General features: G+C 38.2%; 2 protein-coding genes and 1 long non-coding RNA gene across 19 annotated transcripts in view; 2 read left to right on the top strand and 1 right to left on the bottom strand.

Moving 5' to 3' along the window:
- Positions 1-1783: 1783 nt before the first annotated feature.
- LOC147844579 (uncharacterized) lies at positions 1784-5387 on the top strand. The gene is made up of 3 exons (XR_015482306.2): positions 1784-2782; positions 2875-3058; positions 3394-5387. It is a non-coding gene; the product is annotated as an uncharacterized LOC147844579 (long non-coding RNA).
- A 1440-nt stretch (positions 5388-6827) lies between these two features.
- rerg (RAS-like, estrogen-regulated, growth inhibitor) overlaps positions 6828-22500 on the bottom strand; it is a 26520-nt gene continuing 10847 nt past the window's right edge. For both annotated transcript variants that reach the window (NM_001327837.2, NM_001444254.1), the window contains exons 3-5: positions 16979-17035; positions 12771-12844; positions 6828-10606 (exon numbers count right to left, since the gene is read on the bottom strand). In NM_001327837.2, the coding sequence (NP_001314766.1) occupies positions 10187-10606; positions 12771-12844; positions 16979-17035 (551 nt within the window). In that variant the 3' untranslated portion in view covers positions 6828-10186. The remainder of the gene's footprint in view (positions 10607-12770; positions 12845-16978; positions 17036-22500) is intronic.
- The window catches only part of ptpro (protein tyrosine phosphatase receptor type O), a 55426-nt gene continuing 45348 nt past the window's right edge, over positions 12423-22500 (top strand). For 10 of the 16 annotated variants that reach the window (XR_015481892.1, XR_015481891.1, XM_087246427.1 and 7 more), the window contains exons 1-3: positions 12423-12550; positions 16095-16144; positions 17200-17273. The gene's annotated coding sequence lies outside the window, so the exon portion shown is untranslated. The remainder of the gene's footprint in view (positions 12551-16094; positions 16145-17199; positions 17274-22500) is intronic. The other 6 variants (XR_015481893.1, XM_087246428.1, XM_087246432.1 and 3 more) reach the window with 2 other exon arrangements.

Here is a 22500-nt window from a genome sequence, read left to right as displayed (position 1 = left end):
GACTTAACTGAAAATATTGACAAACTTAATCAAAATTATGACTTTCTCAGTCGAAATTGTGATACAATTTTTTAAATTATGACAATTAAAGATGATTTTGACAATTCGGAACTACGATAAAAAGGTAAAATTTTAATTTACTAACTTAAAATTATGATTACTAAATCAAAATTCCGAGATTAAAAGCTGAAATTATTAAGTCGAAAATACGACTTAACTCCAAATTTTGACAAATTAAATCAAAATGATGACTTTCTCAGTCCAAACTGTGATACAATTTTTAAAATTATGACAAAGACGAAATTGACAAATCGGAATTACGATTAAAGATTAAAGATAAAAAGATTACAAGATTAAAATATCTAAATTATGACTACAGTCGATATTGCATCAAAATTATGACTTGATATTATAACTTAATAAATCGAAATGATGACATCCTTATAATAATGTTGTAGAAATCACATTATTATGCCAACAACCATCGAAATGTGCATCGCCATAATAATTCTTTAAATTGATGAATTTTATGAAATATGAAGTCTACATAAGAGAGTTATTAAATCATTACCTGTTAAGGAAATTAAAATATATTGAAGCAATGTATATATATATTTATATATACAACCATTGAAATTACGTATATATGTTCAAATAAACTACAACGATATATAGGTTTATTATATATAATTTGTAACTGTATATGTTTTATGTAATATAAACTAAATTAACATTTTTAGTATCATTTTCAGTTCATTAACTAGCTTATAATAACGAACATGTTTCGTTAGGTTAATATTTTTTGATGGTTGTTTGTCGCCACCTACTGGCAAAACAATGTAATTTCTACATTTTGAACTCATAATTTTGATTTTTTTTATCTCGTAATTTGATTATGACATATTTCAATCTCTTAAGTCGTAATTTCGAATTTATATGGAATCATTTCGATTTTTCTAAATCATAATATCGACTTTTTAAGGCATATATGTTTTTTCTTACCTGGTGGAAACGGGCTTCCACGTCATCGAGACTCTGTGATGCTGAATCTTTTATATGATTCTTTTGATTCATGAATCATCCGCGTAGATCTTTGGCTCAGTGTTTTTGTCGTCAGCATCATTTGCATGAATCGTGAGTTTTCATTCGGTCTGGAATCAATAATCCGATTTTTCTGTATGAATGACCGCAGGTGAATCTGTCAAACACACACACACACACACACACACATGCAATAGCAGAGGACGTGACTGTGCAGGACAAGCTCATTTATAGTTCCCTAAAGTCAATCAAAACCAGCTGTTATGATCACAGTCACGTCCTGATTGATGTCATGGGTGTAAAATGAGGTGATTTACCGCGGTAGATGTGGCATGAAGCGTCTGTAGTGTTTGTGTAAATCATTGTCTTCAACATGGAAGGTGATTGGGGACAAAAATATTAACAAGACGTGGAATATGAACGAATCAGCCAATTAAATAGCTCTATTCAAGACTATATTTGCATATGATTATTGTACTGTACATTGGGATACACGTTCAATCATCAGATGTCATGTTTATTCATGAAGGATATTGTAACGTGTATCATATAAACATATAAATAAATAAATAAATATATATATATATATATATATATATATATATATATATATATATATATATATATATATATATATATATATATATATATATACATATATGTATATAAATGGCAGCCTCTTTAAACTGTTCAAATGTTGACATCAACAAATTTCACGTATGTTGTTTAAAGACTGACTCTTGACCACCTTCCATATGTACCGTGTTAAGAAAACTATTCATTGTTTTTTTTTATATATTTTGTCTCTGATGAATGGAAATGCTATTAAAATCAAACGTGTTTACTATGAACAGCTTGTAATGTTCATTTATTTATTATATTTCCCCTAGCTTATAGAGACTGTCGGCTGTGTGGTTAATTATTCAGAGGTTATTATAATAATCAGCTCAAAGTAAACAATGTACACTCATATTAAATATTGTGTTGCAGTTCTGCTGTGGTCCACTAGGTGGCAGCAGGAGCACACAGATAAGGAAAAACACGGTGAGTCAAAATACTGCAGAAAACACACAAACATGGCCTCCTCTTCTGGATAATTTACACACTTTCTTTAATTATTTAAGTCTGTTTATTTTAATTTAGGTTGAGTCAATAATTATAGGTAATTGTCATTACTTCTGTTTAAACCAAACACATGAAAAGTACTAGAGTAATTAATAGCAAACACTACAGTGTTTTGAACTATACTATATTAAAGTACTTGTATTCGTCCGTTGTGGTGATTCTGCAGTCACTATGGTAACACAACTATATTAATTAATCTGTTGTGTGTTGCTATGATAGCACAACAACTATAGTAATCTGTTGTGGTGATTTTACAGTTGCTATGGTAACACAACTACAGTAATCTGTTATGATTCTACAGTTGCTATGGTAACAACTATAGTAATCTGTTGTGGTGAATCTACAGTTGCTATGGTAACACAACTAGAGTAATCTGTTGTGGTGATTCTACAGTTGCTATGGTAACACAACTATATTAATCTGTAGTTGTGATTCTACAGTTGCTATGGTAACACAACTAGAGTAATCTGTTGTGGTGATTCTACAGTTGCTATGGTAACACAACTATATTAATCTGTAGTTGTGATTCTACAGTTGCTATGGTAACACAACTAGAGTAATCTGTTGTGGTGATTCTACAGTTGCTATGGTAACACAACTATATTAATCTGTAGTTGTGATTCTACAGTTGCTATGGTAACACAACTAGAGTAATCTGTTGTGGTGATTCTACAGTTGCTATGGTAACACAACTATATTAATCTGTAGTTGTGATTCTACAGTTGCTATGGTAACACAACAGCTATAGTAATGAATCTGTTGTGGTGATTCTACAGTTGCTATGGTAACACAACTAGAGTAATCTGTTGTGGTGATTCTACAGTTGCTATGGTAACACAACTATATTAATCTGTAGTTGTGATTCTACAGTTGCTATGGTAACACAACTAGAGTAATCTGTTGTGGTGATTCTACAGTTGCTATGGTAACACAACTATATTAATCTGTAGTTGTGATTCTACAGTTGCTATGGTAACACAACTAGAGTAATCTGTTGTGGTGATTCTACAGTTGCTATGGTAACACAACTATATTAATCTGTAGTTGTGATTCTACAGTTGCTATGGTAACACAACAGCTATAGTAATGAATCTGTTGTGGTGATTCTACAGTTGCTATGGTAACACAACTAGAGTAATCTGTTGTGGTGATTCTACAGTTGCTATGGTAACACAACTATATTAATCTGTAGTTGTGATTCTACAGTTGCTATGGTAACACAACTAGAGTAATCTGTTGTGGTGATTCTACAGTTGCTATGGTAACACAACAGCTATAGTAATTCATATGCTGAAAGAGTTGTAAACACTAGTAATATACAGTATGAAACACTACTACAGACATCTTTATGATTTCAACTAGTCTTTAGTATTTAATTGAGTGAATCTGGAGTCATTGATGGCTAATCTGAGCATCTCGCCCTCATTCACACACACTGATTCACAGTTCCCTCAGAGAGAGAGAGTATGGTGAGAGTTTCTGTTTATGTGTTTCTGTTTATAAGTGTGTCTGTGATGGAGAGAGAGAGAGAGTGTGTGTGTGTGTGTGTGTGTGTGTGTGTGTGTGTGTGTGTGTGTGTGTGTGTGTGTGTGTGCTGCAGCTCCTGCGTTTTTCCTCAGTCACCAGAGAAATGCAAAGTTGAAGTTGAAAACAAGGAAAGGCCTTGGTCTCCATGGCAACAGCAGTGCCTTAGTAAACAAAGAGAAAGATGAGACGGACGTGTGTGTGTGTGTGTGTGTGTGTGTGTGTGTGTGTGTGTGTGTGTGTGTGTGTGTGTGTGTGACTCTAAGGGACCGCAGGTATTTTCTCAGTCCAGTTCCATGATGCATTTCAGCGTGATGTCATCATGTGATCATGTGTCCTCTTCGTCTGACGTCTGTCTAAAGAACAAACCCAGCAAATATATTATCCTCAGATAATGAGAAAACAAGAAGCAGTAAAGCGCGGTGTGTTTCCAGCGCTGAGAAACAAACACACCTCCGCCTTCACTCCGCTGACTCCTGCACTTCTGACTCTAGCTGAAATTCACACGCACACTTACAATCAAGAGTAAAAACACTCAATTACCAATTTTAGCTCAGAATGTGGGGTATAAAATAGGAATTGTAAGACGTAAATTTAAACTTGTGAATAAAAAAGTTAACTATGAATAGTTAAAAATATATAATTGTCATTTAGAATGGAGTAAAATAGTTTTTAACATTTTAGCTAAAATTTATAGTAAAAAGTAACAAATATAAAACGCTAATTTAGAATTAAGAGTAATCATTCGTATCGTGACATTTTAACTATTGATTTGAAGTAAAAAAAAAAATGGAATTGTAGGATGTAAACTTTGAATTCGGAGAAAAATATAATTGCGACGTTTTTGTTCAGAATTTAGAGTTAAAGTTGTAATTGTAAAATGTAAATTTAGAATCGAGTAAAATCGCTTGAATTGCAACATTTTAACTAACAATTTAATGAAATAATTTCAATTGTAAGATGTAAACGTGTAAAGTTACGAAGTTTTAGCTCAGAATTTAGAGGGGAAAAACTTGGATTGGTTTGAGGCAAACTCCGAATTGAGTAAAAAGTTTGAATTGTAAGATGTAAAATTTAAATTGTCAGTAAAATAGTTTAAATGACTATTTTAGATCAGAATTAAGAGTAAAAAGTTGAAATTTTGAATTAAATTTCATTAATTAAAAGTTTGAGTTGGTATATTCCAACTAAGAATTTAAAGAATTGTAAGATGTAAATTTTAAAACTTAAATTCAGAATTTAAATAAAAATTTAAATAAAATTTTACTCACAATTCAGTAAAAAGTGAAAGTGCTAAAATTTAGGTCAGAATTAAGAGTAACATGTTAAAATTGTAAAATTTATTTTGAATTGTGAGCAAAAAAGTTCAAATTGCGAAAATTAAAAAAATAAAATAAAAATCTACGTTTATAATTGAGTAAAAAAGTTCTAATTGGGATTTTTTTAAAGAACTTTATAAGTTGAGATTATAAATTGTATTCATTGAATTAAAAAACAGAATTACAAAACTTTTACTCAGAATTTAGAGTATAAAGTTGCAATTATAAAATGTAAACTTCGAATTGGGTGGCACGGTGGCTCACTGTGGCCTCACAGCAAGAAGGTTGCTAGTTCCACCGCAGAACGAACCGCCAACTATTCCGGCATACATTTTACACAGTGAATGCCCTTCCAGCTGCAACCCTATACCGGGAAACACCCATACATACTCATTCACACTCATACACTACGGCCAGTGTAGTTGATCAGTTCCCCTATAGCGCATGTGTTTGGACTGTGGGGGAAACCGGAGCACCCGGAGGAAACCCACACCAACACGGGGAGAACATGCAAACTCCACACAGAAACACCAACTGACCCAGCCGAGATTCAAACCAGAGACCTTCTTGTAAAAAGACTGAATTGTGAAACTTGACCTGTGAGTGTAGAGTACACTGTTCTGCATGAACCCTCTTTCGAGTGTGTGTTGGAGTGTGTTGTGTGTCTGTGTTCTTCCTGTGTGTGAGCCTCTGTTTCCTGTCGTAGAGCTTCATTTCTGCAGGATTTGTGCTGCTTGAGTCTCCTGTAATGGAAAAATCATAAAGTCATCGACTGAAGAATGTTCTTCTGCTGCAGGACACTGTGTGTGTGTGTGTGTGTGTGTGTGTGTGTGTGTGTGTGTGTGTGTGTGTGTGTGTGTTCAAAGCAACGTGCTGAAAACACAGTAAATCTGCTGAAGTCCAGTGTAAAAGCCCTGATGTCTGAAGAGCAGGAGCAAACTCTCATTACACACACACACACACACACACACACACACACGCTTTATTATTTCATCCAGACAGAATTAAACCTGCTTTCCTACTGACAGAGAGAGAGAGTGTGTGTGTGTGTGTGTGTGTGTGTGTGTGTGTGTGTGTGTGTGTGTGTGTGTGTGTGTGTGTGTCTGAGTGTTAATGAAAGGCCTGTTTTAGCCTGAATAAAGGTCAGTGTGTGTGTGTGTGTGTGTGTGTGTGTGTTGTGTTACTCCACAGGTAGGCGACACACACACACACACTGCTGCTCCAGGCTCATCCTGATCTTCCTCTGTCCTCTTTTCCAGAACACACACTTCTGAAATCAGGAGATGTGTGTGTTCAGGTGCTGAGTCTCCAGCTGTGTGTGCACTGCTCCGATGTGGTGTGTGTGTGTGTGTGTGTGTGTGTGTGTGTGTGTGTGTGTTCGGGTTGAGTGTGTGGTTTCTGCTGTTTCTATTCTCAGACAGACGTGTGTGTAATTATCTTCTATATGAACACGACACACCCAACACACACCCATGAGCACACACACACAGCCATAGACACATGTATAACACAATAGACACACACAACCATAGACACATAAACACACTCACACACACCCATAGACACATGTGCAACACACACATAGCCATAGACACATCAACAACACACACGCACATGAACATCCATAAACACATGACACGGGTAGAACACACATACACACACACACAGATATATGCACAACATGAGTAAATAGAAAACTCATTGCAAATACACACACACACACACACACACACACACACGTAAAAAACTGTGTGTGTGTGTGTGTGTGTGTGTGTGTGTGTGTGTGTGTGCGCGCACAAATGAGCAGGACACAGATGTAAACAGCAGGTGTTTTTCTTCATTTGTTTGTTTGTTTACACACATTCTGCATATTTGTGTGGGACAGAGAATGTCTGCAGGTGTGTGTGTGTGTGTGTGTGCGTGTGTGCGTGTGTGTGAGTGTGCGCGTGTGTGTGTGTGTCAGAAGCAGAAACATGTGGCCGTGATCCATCATAAGCACAGCAGTACAGTGTGTGTGTGTGTGTGTGTGTGTGTGTGTGTGTAGCCCTCAGATAGGCATCAGCAGACGCTCAGATCCTCCTCTGATGATTGTGAACGCAGCTCAGCCTTTATTTGAGGCTCAGAATCTCAGCGTAAAGTCAACACGAGCCGATGCAGACGCTGATAACACACACACACACACACTCACGATCCTGCAGTTCAGCGGAGACGAGAAACACACACACCAGAGGAGAAAACACACCGCATACCTGCACACACACCGACACTCTTAAAGCAGCACACATCTCCAGGAGAAGCTGACGGCGGGTCATTATAAGCGCTGCTCAGTCTGATGTGACGCACACTTTAACACATCAGGAACTCTGTGATCAGATCATGATCTGGAGCTTCTCCAGGAGACGTGTCCTGCTGTGTCAGGTGTGTGTTTTACAGAGGCAGAGAGAGTTGCTGCAGTTTAAAGGGTCAGGAAACACCAGAGCACATGTGTTGAGCTGTTGACAGTCAGATATGCGTCCCACACTGCTATAAACACTATGAGGACACTTATATCGCACTAATGAGTGAACATTGGTTGTTTTGCGCTATTTTCAGTAAATTCGTGACAATAAAGCTGCGTCACGATGATTAGATCCCTGTGTGTATTCTAGACTGGCCGTCTGTGCGGGCGAGTGCAATGTGACGTCTCTGAGCTTTCAGCATTAATTCATAAAGGCTTGGTTCAAACCAATCAGAGCGCTCTATTATTAATATGCATGATCGCTTCAAGACTGCTTTACCTGTACAGTGTTCAGACGGCAGAGACACGCCATGTTGTGTTGCCAAAACAAGTGGGAGAAGGAGAATTGTTTGCAGACACGGGTCGTCAGTGTTGCTTTTATAAATGTGCTGCAATGAAGGTTTTGTTCCCCAAATCAATGACGCTACTTCCTCCCCCTGGCTTTACATAAACATTGCGCTTCACCTGAACCCCCCAGATCTCAGAGAGCTAACCATTTTGTTCTTAATGTCATGCACAGATGATCTGTTCAGCACAAACTACAGCAAAATCAATGTGGTTAGTTTTGCTGTCATGTGTACTTTAAAGGGCCTTGAAACCCCCGTGTTTCAGCAGGGTGTTTTCACACCTCTACTTTGGAAAAAGTCAGGAAAGTGGGCGTGTCCAGCTCTGTTTAGGGGGAGTTATCGGAGGAGGGAAAGGTCTGTAAAAAATTTGCATAAAAATGGGAGTGTCAGTTTGGGCACACGCTGATTTTCACAGAAGCAAAGCAAACAGATGCAGAGGAGAAAGACAGTGACTGTGTCTACATGGACATCAGTCATCCAATTATTTGGCAAATTATTAAATAGTGCACTTTAACTGCAGTTTGGCTCTTTCATTCAGGGATTTCATTCATGCCCCTCGTGACAAACGAGATATTATAATCGAGGAGCTGCTGTGAGTGTGTAGTTTGTTACTGCACAGCGAATGAGAGATAAACCCTCTGCATTTCTCTGCAACTCAGATGCACTCGGCAGGTAGCGTCAGAAAGCTGTGTGTGTTATTCCTGTCACTAAATGCGGTGAAAATCCTCCGTGACGGTAATAGTTTGATTGCGGTGTTTACATGTTTACTCTCGGGAGAGCAGCATTTCCAGCAGATCTCTCAGTCTGTAACATTGTAGTGATGCTAACCTACTGTAAACTTCATTAACTTAGAAATCATTTGTCTAAAATCCGTCTTTAAACACTGTAAGACTACTGATGACGATACCAAGTAACTCTGCCTCTGAATAAACAAACAAAGAGCACTGATCGCTTATTTACCAAATCTGTAGAGACAGGAGAATCAACACCGACTGGAGCCGCGTCTTTATTAAGAGGAGACGAGCAGCAAATCTGCATTTCACCATTTCCAGATGAGAGCAGCTCTCGGGTGAACAATGTTCCTTAGGGTGCTTTCACACCTACACTTTTGTTTGGGAACGTGTCTCGTTTGCCCAGTTAGCGCGGTTCGTTTGGCATATGTGAACAGGGTAATCGCGCTCTGTTCCGCGCCAAAGTAATCGCTCCGAGATCGCTTGAATGAGGTGGTCTCGGCTCGATTGACACGAACCCTGGAGCGGTGAGAAAGCGATCAGATCCGAGCGCGGTTATATCACAGTGTTTATGGATATGTAATAGGCTTACGGCTATATGAAGAGAGAATTATGAGTAGGGCGGGAAGTTTCGCGAGTCTCCGGATGCCCGCAAACGAGTGATGATCTCCCGGTAATCTCGCGTCTACCTCCCGGTCCTCAAATAGGCATCGTCACGCACTCTTCTCACCCCTTCCCACCGCATCTCTTCTCAGACACGTCGCGCGCACCCTGTCAATCAAAATAAACCCTGACACTCTGACCAATGTGAGGAGAGTTTACTCGCACGTGACTTGTTTTAGCTCTTTTGGTCCGATTAGAAACTTTGGAGTGTGAAAGTGAACCGCTCCAAGAGCAAAGAGCAACAATATAACAATTGTTGTCTCTGTTTCAGAACAACTGAATCGTTTCACAGGTGTGAACGCACCCTTAGACACGTATTTCTGTCGTGCGTCACGTGCACTGATCCACACATGAGTCCAGCTGCGCTCTCATAGAGAGAAAATGAAAACAAAACCTTCACTGCAGCACATTATAAACACAACACTGACGACCCGTATCTCCAAACAATTTTTGTTCAATCCGCTTGTTTTGGCAACACAACGTGGCGTCTCTGTGCTGTCTGAATACTGTAACTGGTCTTGGAAGCGATCATGCATATTAATGAAGCTGCACCGCATACACAATAGAGCGCGCTGATTGGTTTGAACCAAGTCTTACTCCTGCATGAATGCAGCACACTCAGAGACGTAATAAGGAACTCCCAGGTACAGACGTCCAGTCTACATGCTGGAATACACGCTGAGATCTCATGGCCGTGACGCAGCTTCAAAAATTCGTTTTAAACTGGAAGTCCGAATTTGCTGGAAATAACACAAAAACAACCAATGTTCACTGTTTAGTGCGATATATGTGTCCTCATAGTGTTTATAGGACATGCATATACGACTGTCAACAGCTCAACACTTGTGTTCTGGTGTTTCCTGACCCTTTAAGCTACAGCATGTACAGCTCTCTCCCCCACTGCAGTACTGTTTGTCCGCGGTGATGCTCCAGTGTGTTTTAGCTGCTGATCTTGGTCAGCATCTTGTTGATGGCCTGTTTGACGTGTGTGGTGGAGCTGCGGCGTCTGGTTTTCCCCTGAACGGCTCTCCGGCGCCGGATCTCCCTGCAGAGCTCATAGAAGGCCTCGGCGACGCCTCCGCCTGAACCCACGGCGTCTGAACACGCAGAACACTCGTAGAATGCGCAGGCCATGTCCGCCGCCAGCCTCTCTCCCTCCGCCGTGCCCACCTGCCGCGCGTGCTCCAGATCCGCTTTATTCCCCAGCAGCACCAGCGGCACGTGTTTGGGCCTCTTCAGATCCTCCAGCAGCCCCTTCAGCGGAGCCACGTCCTCGAAGCTCCCGCGGTCCGTGATGTCGTACACCAGGATGAAGCCGTCGCCCCAGCGCATGTGGCTCTCCCTCTGCAGGACATCCTCCTGCCGGAGACACACAGATGGACATCTCCTCAGTTCCCAAATCAAAACCAGATTAAAGACCTGTCGTTCTAGCGTACACACGATGCATAACAGTTCCAAACGCAGCTTTATTAAAGAATTAATGGTCGACATCAGGAGCAAAACAGAAGCAGAATAGGCAAAGGTCAGGACAGGCGGCAAACAATCACAAATCCAGAGCCTAAAAATCAAACACCAGTGCTTCAATTGTAAATTGTGATTTCCCGGAACAGATCGGGGTAACGGATCCGGCATATTACCCGAGGACGCAGGGGTGTCACGGACGAAGGACAAAAGTGAAGAGCGGGGGATTGTCGCGGATAAAAGTGAAGAGGGTTGGGGAATTGCATAAGAAAGTTAAAGTGAACAACGGGCGGTTGAGGAAGAGGATTGGTAAAATGAGCAGTGTTGCCAACTATTTCCAATGAAAATGTCTAAAGCCTGCCCGAAAAGCTAGCTAAATGTTGCCAGATGATGTCACACACTAATTTGCATATCAGTGATGTCATCACATAGTATCTGGCAAGCGTAGGCCGTCATATCTCTACTCTCTGAGGCACCGTGTATTATATTATATTAAAACATTACATCCAGATGCACAATAAATAGGTTCCTAATTACATACTACTTTGTGTGATGACGTCATTGTGTAATCGCAACTCGTGCAGTATACAAAATAATTAAGGTTTTCTAAAATTGACTGGCCATCTCAGCAAAAACATTATTTGAAATATGTGCATTTAGATTTGTATAAAAAAAATAGAATTAACTATTTGTAAAAGTTATACAAACTTTATTTATATAAGAATATAACACTGGTCATGAACCAAAGTCCCTTTAAGGCAAGTCATTTCACTTGGTGGCCATTTTTGAAACGCCTCTCCAAGCTGACGATTACATTACATATTAGGAATCAGCAATAAAATTAAGCAACGACTGTCTGTTTAGGTTCATTTCTGAATCTTCGTATCACATAAAATCTGCAGAAACTCTTGTCTGCTCCGAGCCCCTCCCCCAGAGAATTGTCATTCTATATCGATTGCTGATTGGCTCCTGTACTAGAAGGCAGGCTTTATTCGCCATATAGCGATCGCTGATTGGCTCCTGTACTAGTAGGCGGGGCTTCATTCGCCATATTGACAGTTATGCTTTTCCCCATTCAAAAGTAAACGAGTGACACGTCTTGTGTATTCTAGAGTCTTTGTAATGAACAGGTACATATTCTTTTAACCAATCTCAGCTTGTGTACGTACTCTTTTCAACTTGTGAAATTAACACATTTGTGATGTGACAATTATTGGAATTTATTAAATTACAGACAATCATACATGTTAACAAATATCAGCGAATTAACAGTTATAAAAAACAGTCTGAGCTAGCAGTTTAGTCTACTGGGTGAAGCCTGCAGCCACGGCTCTTTCCAGTCACTATATACAAATTGATAAAAGTAGCCAAATCAGTTAAAAATTGCTAAATTTGCTGCTACAAATATTTATTCATTTATACAGGCTCTTTGAAACTGCAGTGTGTGGAGAAAAAGCTCCAGGTATTTTTAATGACAAACAGATTATTATATACAATGGTGTCACATTAAAATACAACACAGAAAGGCCAAAATGAGAGAAAACATCAAAGCTTTAGAATTTTTTTAGTTTTAGATTTAATATAGATGCTAATTAAAAAGTTTTTTATTATAAACTGCAATCAAAACTGACCAATCATAACGCGTATTTAAGTTAAGGAACGCCCCTCCCTCCTCATCAGCGTGAGAAGACGTTATTCCAGCCAATCGTCATTCAGAGTCACTGCACGCGTGTTTGTGTACAACCGCAGAGGAAAACTCGACTCAAGCTATTCTCAAGTGTACAAATTACTGTATAGTGATGATCGACAGGGGCCGGTATAATGTTGTTTATCTTCTCAAAGGTGAGTAGAGGCTCTTGGTTAATTCATAAATGTTTTATTAATCAGAATATGTGGATAAGCGCTGGAATATATCGTCCTCACTGACATCTGCTGCTAGTCATCGGGTTTAGTTTATAAACATTTGTACGAAGTTTGTAGTTTTCATGTTGTTTTTAACACCCTTTCGATGACACAAATAAATAAGCTGAAGTGTTTATGTCATGTGTTAGTTGTACTGTACCTGTCCGGCTGTGTCTAAGATCTCCATACTGACGGGCTCGTCGTCAATGTTGGCCTGATGGCGGTATGTGGACTCTGTCAGACAGAAATATACACAGTGTGTGTTACTGTATTTCATTTTGTTGATGTAAACCCAAGCTAATTTATTACCCTAACTTAACTGAGACTCGATTAGATCAAAAGAATCGATTCTTCTGGAGGATCCTTCTGTAATGTTTAGAAGAGATACAGCAGCGGATTCTCACCTCAATATAGTGTAATTTAAGAGGTAGACATGAATAAATTACAATTTAATGGGTATTATAATCAATAATATGAATAATACTCGTTATGATTACTGTTTTCACATTACTGTGAGGGGTAGATATTTATACAATATAATTTAATGGGTAAATAAATACATAATACACTGTATATCCTCTCCCTTTTTGTTTACTTATTGAACTGTACATAACCACTGCATATAGACATTTGTAATTATGTACACACCCACTATAAATATACACTTGTAATCATGCTTATTTATCTGCATACTACTGATTATTTATAGCAACCTGTACATATATTCATATATTGTAACATATACACTTGTTATCATGTTCATCTATCTGCACACTACTGTTTATTAATAGCAACCTGCACATATATTCATATATTGTAAATCTGCTCATAGCTTATCCAACCTGTATATAATGTTCATAGTACATCCATCTGTAAATATCACCATAGTTTTTCTATAACTGCACTTTATAACTTATTCCTGTATCCTGCACTTGCTGCTATTGCACTGCTGGTTAGACCTAAACTGCATTTAGTTGCATTGTACTTGTACATGTGTAATGACAATAAAGTTGAATCTAATCTAATCTAATCTAAATCTAATAATTACTGTTTTTCATTACTGTGAGGGTTGGGTTTAGGCTTGGGGTAGGGGTAGACATAAATAAACAACATTTAACAGGTAATTAACTAAATAATATGAATAATACACAGTATAATTACTTTTTTACAATACTGTGAGGGGTAGGCATTGATAAAATACTATTTAATGGGTAATTTAATCAATAGTATAATAAAATTTCTGTATAATTACTGATTTTACATTACTGTGATGGTTTTGTTTAGGGTTGGGGTAGACATAAATAAAATGCAATTAATTGGTAATTTAATAAATAATACACTGTATGATTACTGTTTTTACATTACTGTGATGGTTGGGTTTAGTGTTAGTGTTGGTGTAGAGTAGACGTTAATGAAATGGGTAATTTAATAAATAATATGAATAATGCTCGTGTAATTACTGTTTTTACATTATGGTAAGGCTTGGGTTTATGGTTAGGGTAGGGGTAGACGTTAATAAAATACTAATAATGAACAATATAATAAATAAATCTCTTTAACTTCTGCTGTATCCCTTCTAGCAACAACCGGATCATTCAGTATTTTCCATTCATTTACTATTCATCATTTACAAAGTAACCGATGTCAACGAGAATCACCATGTATGATGAGAAATCTAAAAAAACATTTGAGAAATATTTATAATTATTCACTTTTTGGTAGCATGGAAACCATATATTTTAAGATAAATGCAAAAATATGCATATGTAATTACATTTATTACAGTATTTTGAGAGACAGTCAGTTTTTATTTAGCTTTTGTCTTGCTATGACTTTAATTGGGGGGATTTACTGCATGGTGTTATGGGTAATGTAGTTCTACTCAAAACTATTGTATTAAAATAGTTGGTTCAACAAAATCAGATAAAGTCAAATAACAGAACTCACAACTTTTCTTAAGCTTTATAACTTATTGCTAAAAAAATACTTGACTCTGGAGTTTTTCTCTGTTGTTCACTGTTGACAAAAACATTCTACCTAAATCTGTTATGTAAACTCATGCTGTGTATTGCTTATTTTAAATGACATCAAGTTTAATTGATGTGTGTTTGTTCATTTATAAATTGTTTATGCAAAATGCAGCAGTTAGAACGGCTTTTAGTCAATAAGATGCATGAGAATCAAAAATATTAGCACTGCAACGGCAGGATGTTATGTGTTTTCCCAGGTGCATTGTGGGATTTAACATGGCTCTGTATTTGGCTGTATGTCACCACTTCCATTTTGGGTTTGCATGCAAAACCCATCACACACACACACACTATTGCTGTGGGTTGTGTGTGTGTCTGGATTGACGTCCTGGACAGAAAGTGAGGAGTGAATGAAAGTGTTTATGAATGTTCCTCCAGCGCGCCGCGTCCAAATGTCTGCTGACTCTGAGCCAGTGTATTATTCACTCGCGAATACTTGAATGTCGTTTCACAAAGAAATAAAGCCCTCAGTCCTTTAAAGGAGCAGTTCAGCCAAAAATCAGGCTTTGCACAAATGTACTTTGTGGTCTCTGTTCTTTTGTTGCTCTGATAAAACAGTAAGGTATATTTATGGCTATTTGTTCAGTTTTCATGGAGCGAAGCACAAGCGCAGATGCTTTGTGGAATGTTCATGCTGTTCACTTTCAGAAACACTATACGAGCATCATTTTCAGTGTGCAATATTGAGCTCATTCTTCATTGCAGTCTGTTTTTTAAGCTCTGCACTTCCTCTTTCATTCACTTTTATTGGGTTTTAGATTTTAAAAACAGCTTGTTCTGCTGCTTGATGCTGCAATCTGATCTTCTCTTATTATATTAGTCTTCTTTTTATGTCTAGTCATGAGCACACTTGTTTGTACAGCGAGTAGTTTGACCGTTGTCTGCCGTTTGTTAGTATTTCTACTCATTTCTCCCATAGGAAACTGAATCAGAAGTTCTTGTAGGAGCTTTTTTCTCTTGTCAGCAAGCAGACTTGTGTTTTCTCAGAATAAAAGAGTGCATTCGGTGTGGACAGCCCCTTGTGTTGCATCAGTTTCTCATGTTTGAGTTATTTTTCGGTAGGCAGAATGGCCAAACATTAACAAGCTCTCTGTGTTTGCTGTGGATTATTCGTTTGTAAGCTGAAGCTGCTTGATTTCTATTAAAGTGCGGATGCTGTTTACCGTATGAATGGCTCCACAGGCTGTTCTTTATTCCCTGCAGACGTCTGCGGTGCTCAATTCAATTACGTTTGATGGCTAAGAATGCGCAGGACGCTGTTATGAATGTTTATCAAAAAGACCTTTCCATTTCTATTCCACATTCCCTCACATGATGACCATCGTGCTCTCTTCAGCATAAGATCAGAGCTCGTGGATATGAACACTCAACATGTTCTCATTTCAATCAATTACTGTTTCCTAAAATCATTAGTGTGATTAATTAGTCATTTCTCAGTGCTTTATTTTTTGCAGTGCATGTTGGCAGCTGATTTGGCTCCGCCCACTGACTGGATGAGTGACAGGTAAAGCAACCAATCAAAGTTTGTTTTATTATGATTTGACAGGAACGGGAGCATCTAATTATGTTTTTAATATTTGCATCCTAAAATGGCTTTCCTTAAACTTATAGGAGTATTTGCTGTGATAATACACAGAAAACATGCTAAATTACATGCCTACAGTTTATTTAGAATATTTGATGAATTTATGCATAAAATTATAAAAAGGTTTCTATTTGTTTCTATCGTTATACTTTCTGTTGTTTTCTTGGATTATTGATGCATTCAGTTGTACTTGATTCCTTAAATGCACATTAAGGACATTATAAACTGACTGGCCACATTATTAGGTACACCTTACTAGTACAGAGTTGGACCTCTTTTGCCTTCAGAACTGCCTTAATCCTTCTTGGCAGAGATTCAACAAGGTACTGGAAATATTCCTCAGAGATTTTGCTTCATATTGACATGATTGCATCACGCAGTTGTTGACCATGTCTACATGTCTAAATGCGTTGAGTTGCTGCCATGTGATTGGCTCATAAGAAATTTGCGTTAACAAGAAGTTGGACAGGTGTACTTAATAAAGTGGCCGGTGATTTTAGTTGATGCACTTCAAAAGTGATTGTCATTTTATTACAAAATGTAATGCTTAATTTGGTTTTTATTAGCTTATATGCTCACTTGCGCCCTCTAGCACACAATACTCTTCTTTTTTGGGAATATTAATTATTGCATTTAGAATTTTAATGTCAAATTTAGGTTTTCAGGCATAAAAGTCCTAGTATGGACTGATTTATATTGAATGAACACTCTCAGATCCACTGAAGTGTGTTGGTGTTTTTGTGCATTTCTCACCAAGAGTTGGGTCATATTCCCAGATGAATCGTTTGGTCAGGAATCGAACCACCAGCGCTACACACACACACACACACACACACACACACACACACACACACACACACACACACACACACACAGACAGAGACAAAGTGATGAATAAAAGAGTCAAAACAAGCAGAAAGACTAAAGCAAACACTGCAGATGCTGGAGCTCATGCTGTCTGCTTTCACTTTCAGAAAAACACACTTCTGAAGAACACAGATTGACTGAGATTAAGATGATTCAGATACAGAATGAGTCAATTTACCAGGTATGAATCATTGAATCACTGAATTAAACACTGAATCATTGAAAGCACTGAATCATTGAATCACTGAATTAAGCACTGAAACATTGAATTGCTAAATTAAGCACTGAATTGCTGAGTTATGCACTGAATCATTGAATCACTAAATTAAGCTCTGAAATACTGAATCGCTGAATCAAGCACTGAATCATTGAATCACTGAATTAAGCACTGAAACATTGAATTGCTGAATTAAGCACTGAATCATTGAATTGCTGAATTAAGCACTGAATCAATGAATTAAGCACTGAATCATTGAATCACTGCATTAAACACTGAATCAATGAATTAAGCACTGAATCATTGAATCGCTGAATTAAGCACTGAATCATTGAATCACTGAATTAAACACTGAATCAATGAATTAAGTTAAAAGTTCACTAATGTGAACTAACTCAGTTCCACTGCTTATGTTTACTGCATTAGTGAAGTTTTATCTTGATTAGTGAGAAGTACTGCAGTGTGTCAGGGCTTATAATGTTACGCAGTAAACTTAATTCACTACTCATGTTTACTGCATTGCATTATAATCCCTGACACACACTACAGTACTCTTCAGTCAGTCACAAACACTAAGAAATGTGGACTGAACCTACATATAAACTCATGTTAATCCAAAACAACCCTATAAATGTAGAACTTCACATTCATAAACACTTAATTACTACATTTAACACGTGGTTATTAGTGTATTACATGTTAAAACAGTCAAATATGCACTTCAGAGTGGGTAATGATGACATTGATAAATAACTAAAATAAAATAATAATAATAATAATAATAATAATAAACCCTCGAAGACTTCAGTTCCATAGTATATTCATGAATGAGTGGTGTTGTGTGCTTTTCTGCATATTCAGTACTCTAAATGTACTTTACGGTTGGTCTTGATTCATTGTTTGGTATTAATAATATCTTAAAGTAACTCTTGGAAACCTGCAGACACCCTGCTTTAGGAAAAAGGGAAACAGGATCATATGTCTTCCCCCTTTGGCAGATGATAGTGCTTGTTTTAATGAAAAACTCTCTTCATATTGACTGATTAGTTCTGAAAACAACACTGTATGTTGTGCTGGTCTAGAAAACGCTTCGTGATTTAAGCGTGTCGATATCTGGACTAGAACCGAGACAGAAACTCAGGGAAAGAGGCATATATGTGCATTGCAGCAGAGTTATTGATGTGGACTGTGCTGCTGACGTGTTCATTCATAAGGATCTGAATGAGCTGTGATGAGGATAAAGCCAGTGTGTGGGAGCAGGTGTCCTCCTTCAGGTCCTCTCTGACGTTCATCTGCAGTTTAAAGAATGAGTAAAAATAGTGCTGGCTCTGCGGCGGCCCACAGAGATCCGTCAGCTCTCTCTCTCTCTCTCTCTCTCTGCTGCACGTTTCTTTCTTTCTCTTCTCCATGGTGAGGTCAGACAGACGATCCGTTTCTCATGCAAATAAAGACTGAAGCGTGAGTGCACTTCCCCTGGACACGCTCACTGCTCATCTGCTTCCACTTACAGGAGAGTGTGTGAGTGAGAAAGAAAGTGTGTGTGTGCTGGAGGTGTTTGTCTATATGTTTGTGTGAGTTTGTGTGTGTTTGTAGCTATGTTAAAATGTGTGTGAATGGATAAATCGTCAGGCTGAGCACATTATAAAACATCTGAAATGTTGTTTTGGTCATTATAAAACGCCTCACCGTTTCAGTATTAGTGTTATTATATTATTAATGACCTCCAGAATGAAGAGCGCCTGTGCTCCGCGTCTGACACCTTCAAACGCCACTGCGCGCTCACTGCAGGTCAGGATTGTCTTCTGAGGCGCTTTCATTTAGAAACGATTGATGCAGCTTCTCCTACTGCAGCAAATGCAGTTTTTACTGTTGATATTTGGCGCCAGTTAATCAGGAAGTGACGATTTTGTTTGCTTTGACTTGTTGGATGGAAACGCTGCTTCATTCGCACAACTTTTACGCGATAATCCAGTTTTGCGCATGAAGTTTATTCGCATTTTGGATGGAAACACAGCTTGTGTGAATGTGTTTGTCTATATGTGTGTTTGTGTTTGTCTATATAGCTGTATGTGTTGTGTATTTGTGTATTTGTGTTTGCCTATGGGTGTGTGTGTGTGTGTGTGTGTTTGTCTATACGTGTGTTTTTCTTTCTCTATATGTCTACATGTGTTTGCCTATATGTGTTTTTGTGTTTGTCTATATATATATATATATATGTGTGTGTGTGTGTGTGTGTGTGTGTGTGTGTGTGTGTGTGTGTGTGTGTGTGTGTGTGTGTGTGTGTGTGTGTTTGTCTGTGTGTGTATGCGTTTGTCTATATATGCATGTGTGTGTTTGTCTGTGTGTGTTTCTACATTGATTTGTTTCTATTTGTGTGTGTGTGTGTGTGTGTGTGTGTGTGTGTGTGTGTGTGTGTGTGTTTGTGTGTGTGAGTGTCTATATGTGTATGTGTTTGTCTATATATGCATGTGTTTATCTGTGTGTGTGTGTGTGTGTGTGTGTGTGTGTGTGTGTGTGTGTGTGTGTGTGTGTGTGTGTGTGTGTGTGTGTGTGTGTGTGTGTGTCTATAGGTCTTTGTGTGTGTGTGTGTATGTATGTGTGTTTCTATTTGTGTGTGTGTGTGTGTGTGTGCGCGTGCATCAGAATCACGTTCCACTGCAGTGTTATCTTCATTTTTGAGTCCTGATGAAGCGTCTGCTGACAGCCGGAGCACAGACATGATTAATGACGCTGAACTGCAGAACGAGCGCAGGATAATCAACACACAGCTGTGTGTGTGTGTGTGTGTGTGTGTGTGTGTGTGTGTGCATGCGTGTGTGCATGCGTGTGTGCATGCGTGCATTGCTATATATCAGCGTCCAGATGAGGAAATAAAGGAAAACAAATGTTACGCAACTTAATATGAGTGAGGAAACTGCATGTGCTGGTGTTCATCAGTGTCCGCTGAGCTCATCGTGCTCATATTTATATTTAGCTATCATAGTTCTGCATAATTCAATCAGTTTCTTATACTAATATTTAATAACTCCTGGTCATTTCAGTTTAGTATTACTTTGCTTCATTTCTGCTTTTGCTTCTTTTGGTTCAGTTTTTTATTGTGAACACATTTCTGCAGATACATTTATTCAAATAACAGGACAAATCCAGCATCCACCAGTGCATAGTTTAGCGTCTGCACAGTTTATTTGTTTATTTTTTCTTTAATTTCATTTATTTCTATTTGAAAGGGAGGTAAGAGAAACAAACACCAGAGTAGCGAAGAATCTGTAAAACTAAATATACTAATGTGGAATAAAGTAATATATTTCTGCGGAGGTGGGACTAGAAATCTGTCCAGCGCAGGTCTGTAGATGAAAACACCTGACGCTAATGTCTGATAATTACTGTAGATGATCTGCCGCATTATTTGTACTGTTTGTTCTGTACATTTTGACATGATGAATGATTATCAGATGTGCCCGTTTCACTCCACTTGATCTTGATGACATCATCATGTCCTTCTGGGTGTGGCTTCAGAATTAGAACCTCCTTCATTCATAAAACATCCAGAAATGGTGGTAATGAGAGGTATTAAGTCGTACAGATGTTGTTTCTCTTTCATCCTGCAGTGTTTGGGGGGTGTGTGAGTGTTTGTGACGCTCAGGAGCACCGGCAGTTATTTTTAGACTCATGAATCATCCCAGAACCCATTGTCTTTGACCCACATTTCTGCATCGTCAGCTCGGACAGGAGATAATGAAGCAGATGTTCTGATGGATGCTGGAGATGGTTGATGAATAAGTCGATTGGTGACTTCGGTTAAGAGGAAAGTGATTTTGAGAGCAAATGCGCTGCTGAAATGAACACTTTCTCACTATTAAAGGTCTCGAGATTATTTTCAATGTTTGATGTAATGAAATGAGGGCGGGGCACATAGTAGCTCCGCCCCATTATATCAATCAGCATGTTGCTGTTCTCACAGCTCTGCCAGTGGTTGAGCACATTGAATGAAGAGCAAACATTAAACAAAAGAAACTCAAAGATCATGTTAGCAGTGCTGAATTATCTGCGCGTGATTATATTCAGTGCTTTAGTCAGGGTTTATTGATAAAAACACAGTAATTGTTTGTGGATATTTGCTGTGGGTAATGATGGCTCTGATAATGTTCAGACATGTAATTATTAACATCCATTAAAGGGCACGGATTATACATAAATGGCTTTAATCAGGGGTTTAAGCGCAGCTGTGTGTCAGCAGTGTGTGAATATCTCCAGCCTCTAATGCTCAACATGAATTCAGCGTGTTGTCTAGAATCAGACTGGATGAGTGAAACACTGATTCACATTCTCCCTTTGCACGTGTCATCAGAGGGAGGAAGCCCCGCCCACTAGTGCCCCTCATTAGCATAAACAGCAGCCCTAAGCGAGAAGCAGCCGTCAAAAGGATCAGAGCCTAAGAGGGTCAATTTCAGAGAGTTATAGGACTATATTAGTGTGCTTAATCTCTCTAGACACAGCAGAGACGCATCTTACAGCTTGTTTGAAGGAAATATTAGGGTCTACTTTAAAGCAGGAGTGAGTGGGTCAAACAGAGCTGCAGTTATTAAAAAGCGGATGAACAGATAATGGTCAATGAAGACTGTATGTGTAAATACAGCGGGTGTAAACGTGCACAAGACAGCGTCCGCCGCTGAAAGGCCTTCTGGGAGATTTCTGCAGGGCCCAGAGGACGATGAACTTCTGTTTACAGATGAGCAGATGTGCTGTTTACACTATTGCTCACAAGACTGAGCTCTTACCATTTTATTCATTTAAAGACGGCATTTATTTGATGTACAATGGACTATATTACACACGGGGACTTTTAATTTGGAATAAATTCACTTGTGTGCGTCATTATAAAATTACAGCTTTAAGATCTAATGAGCAATCAACATTTATTATTATTATTATTATTATTATTATAGTCAGAGTGAGCTGAATATTAAATAAATAATTGAAAAGTGCCATTAAACATGTATTTTTTAGCTGTTATTTAGTAAAAATGGTTTTTGATGTCATTTGTTTGAACAGTTTAATGCTGACGTCTGTTTAACTGATTTTATTTTAATTAAATCACATTATCAATGCTGTAAAAGCAACCCTATGAAGTTAAAAATTTAAATAATAAAGTTTTAATCATTGTAAAATATTATTATAATTTTCAGTAACT

This window comes from Danio rerio, chromosome 4 (genome assembly GCF_052040795.2).
Source record: "Danio rerio strain M-AB ecotype USA chromosome 4, GRCz13ab, whole genome shotgun sequence".
NCBI lineage: Eukaryota > Metazoa > Chordata > Actinopteri > Cypriniformes > Danionidae > Danio > Danio rerio.
Note: the sequence above shows the minus strand (reverse complement) of the source record. Positions and strands in the feature narration are given on the sequence as shown.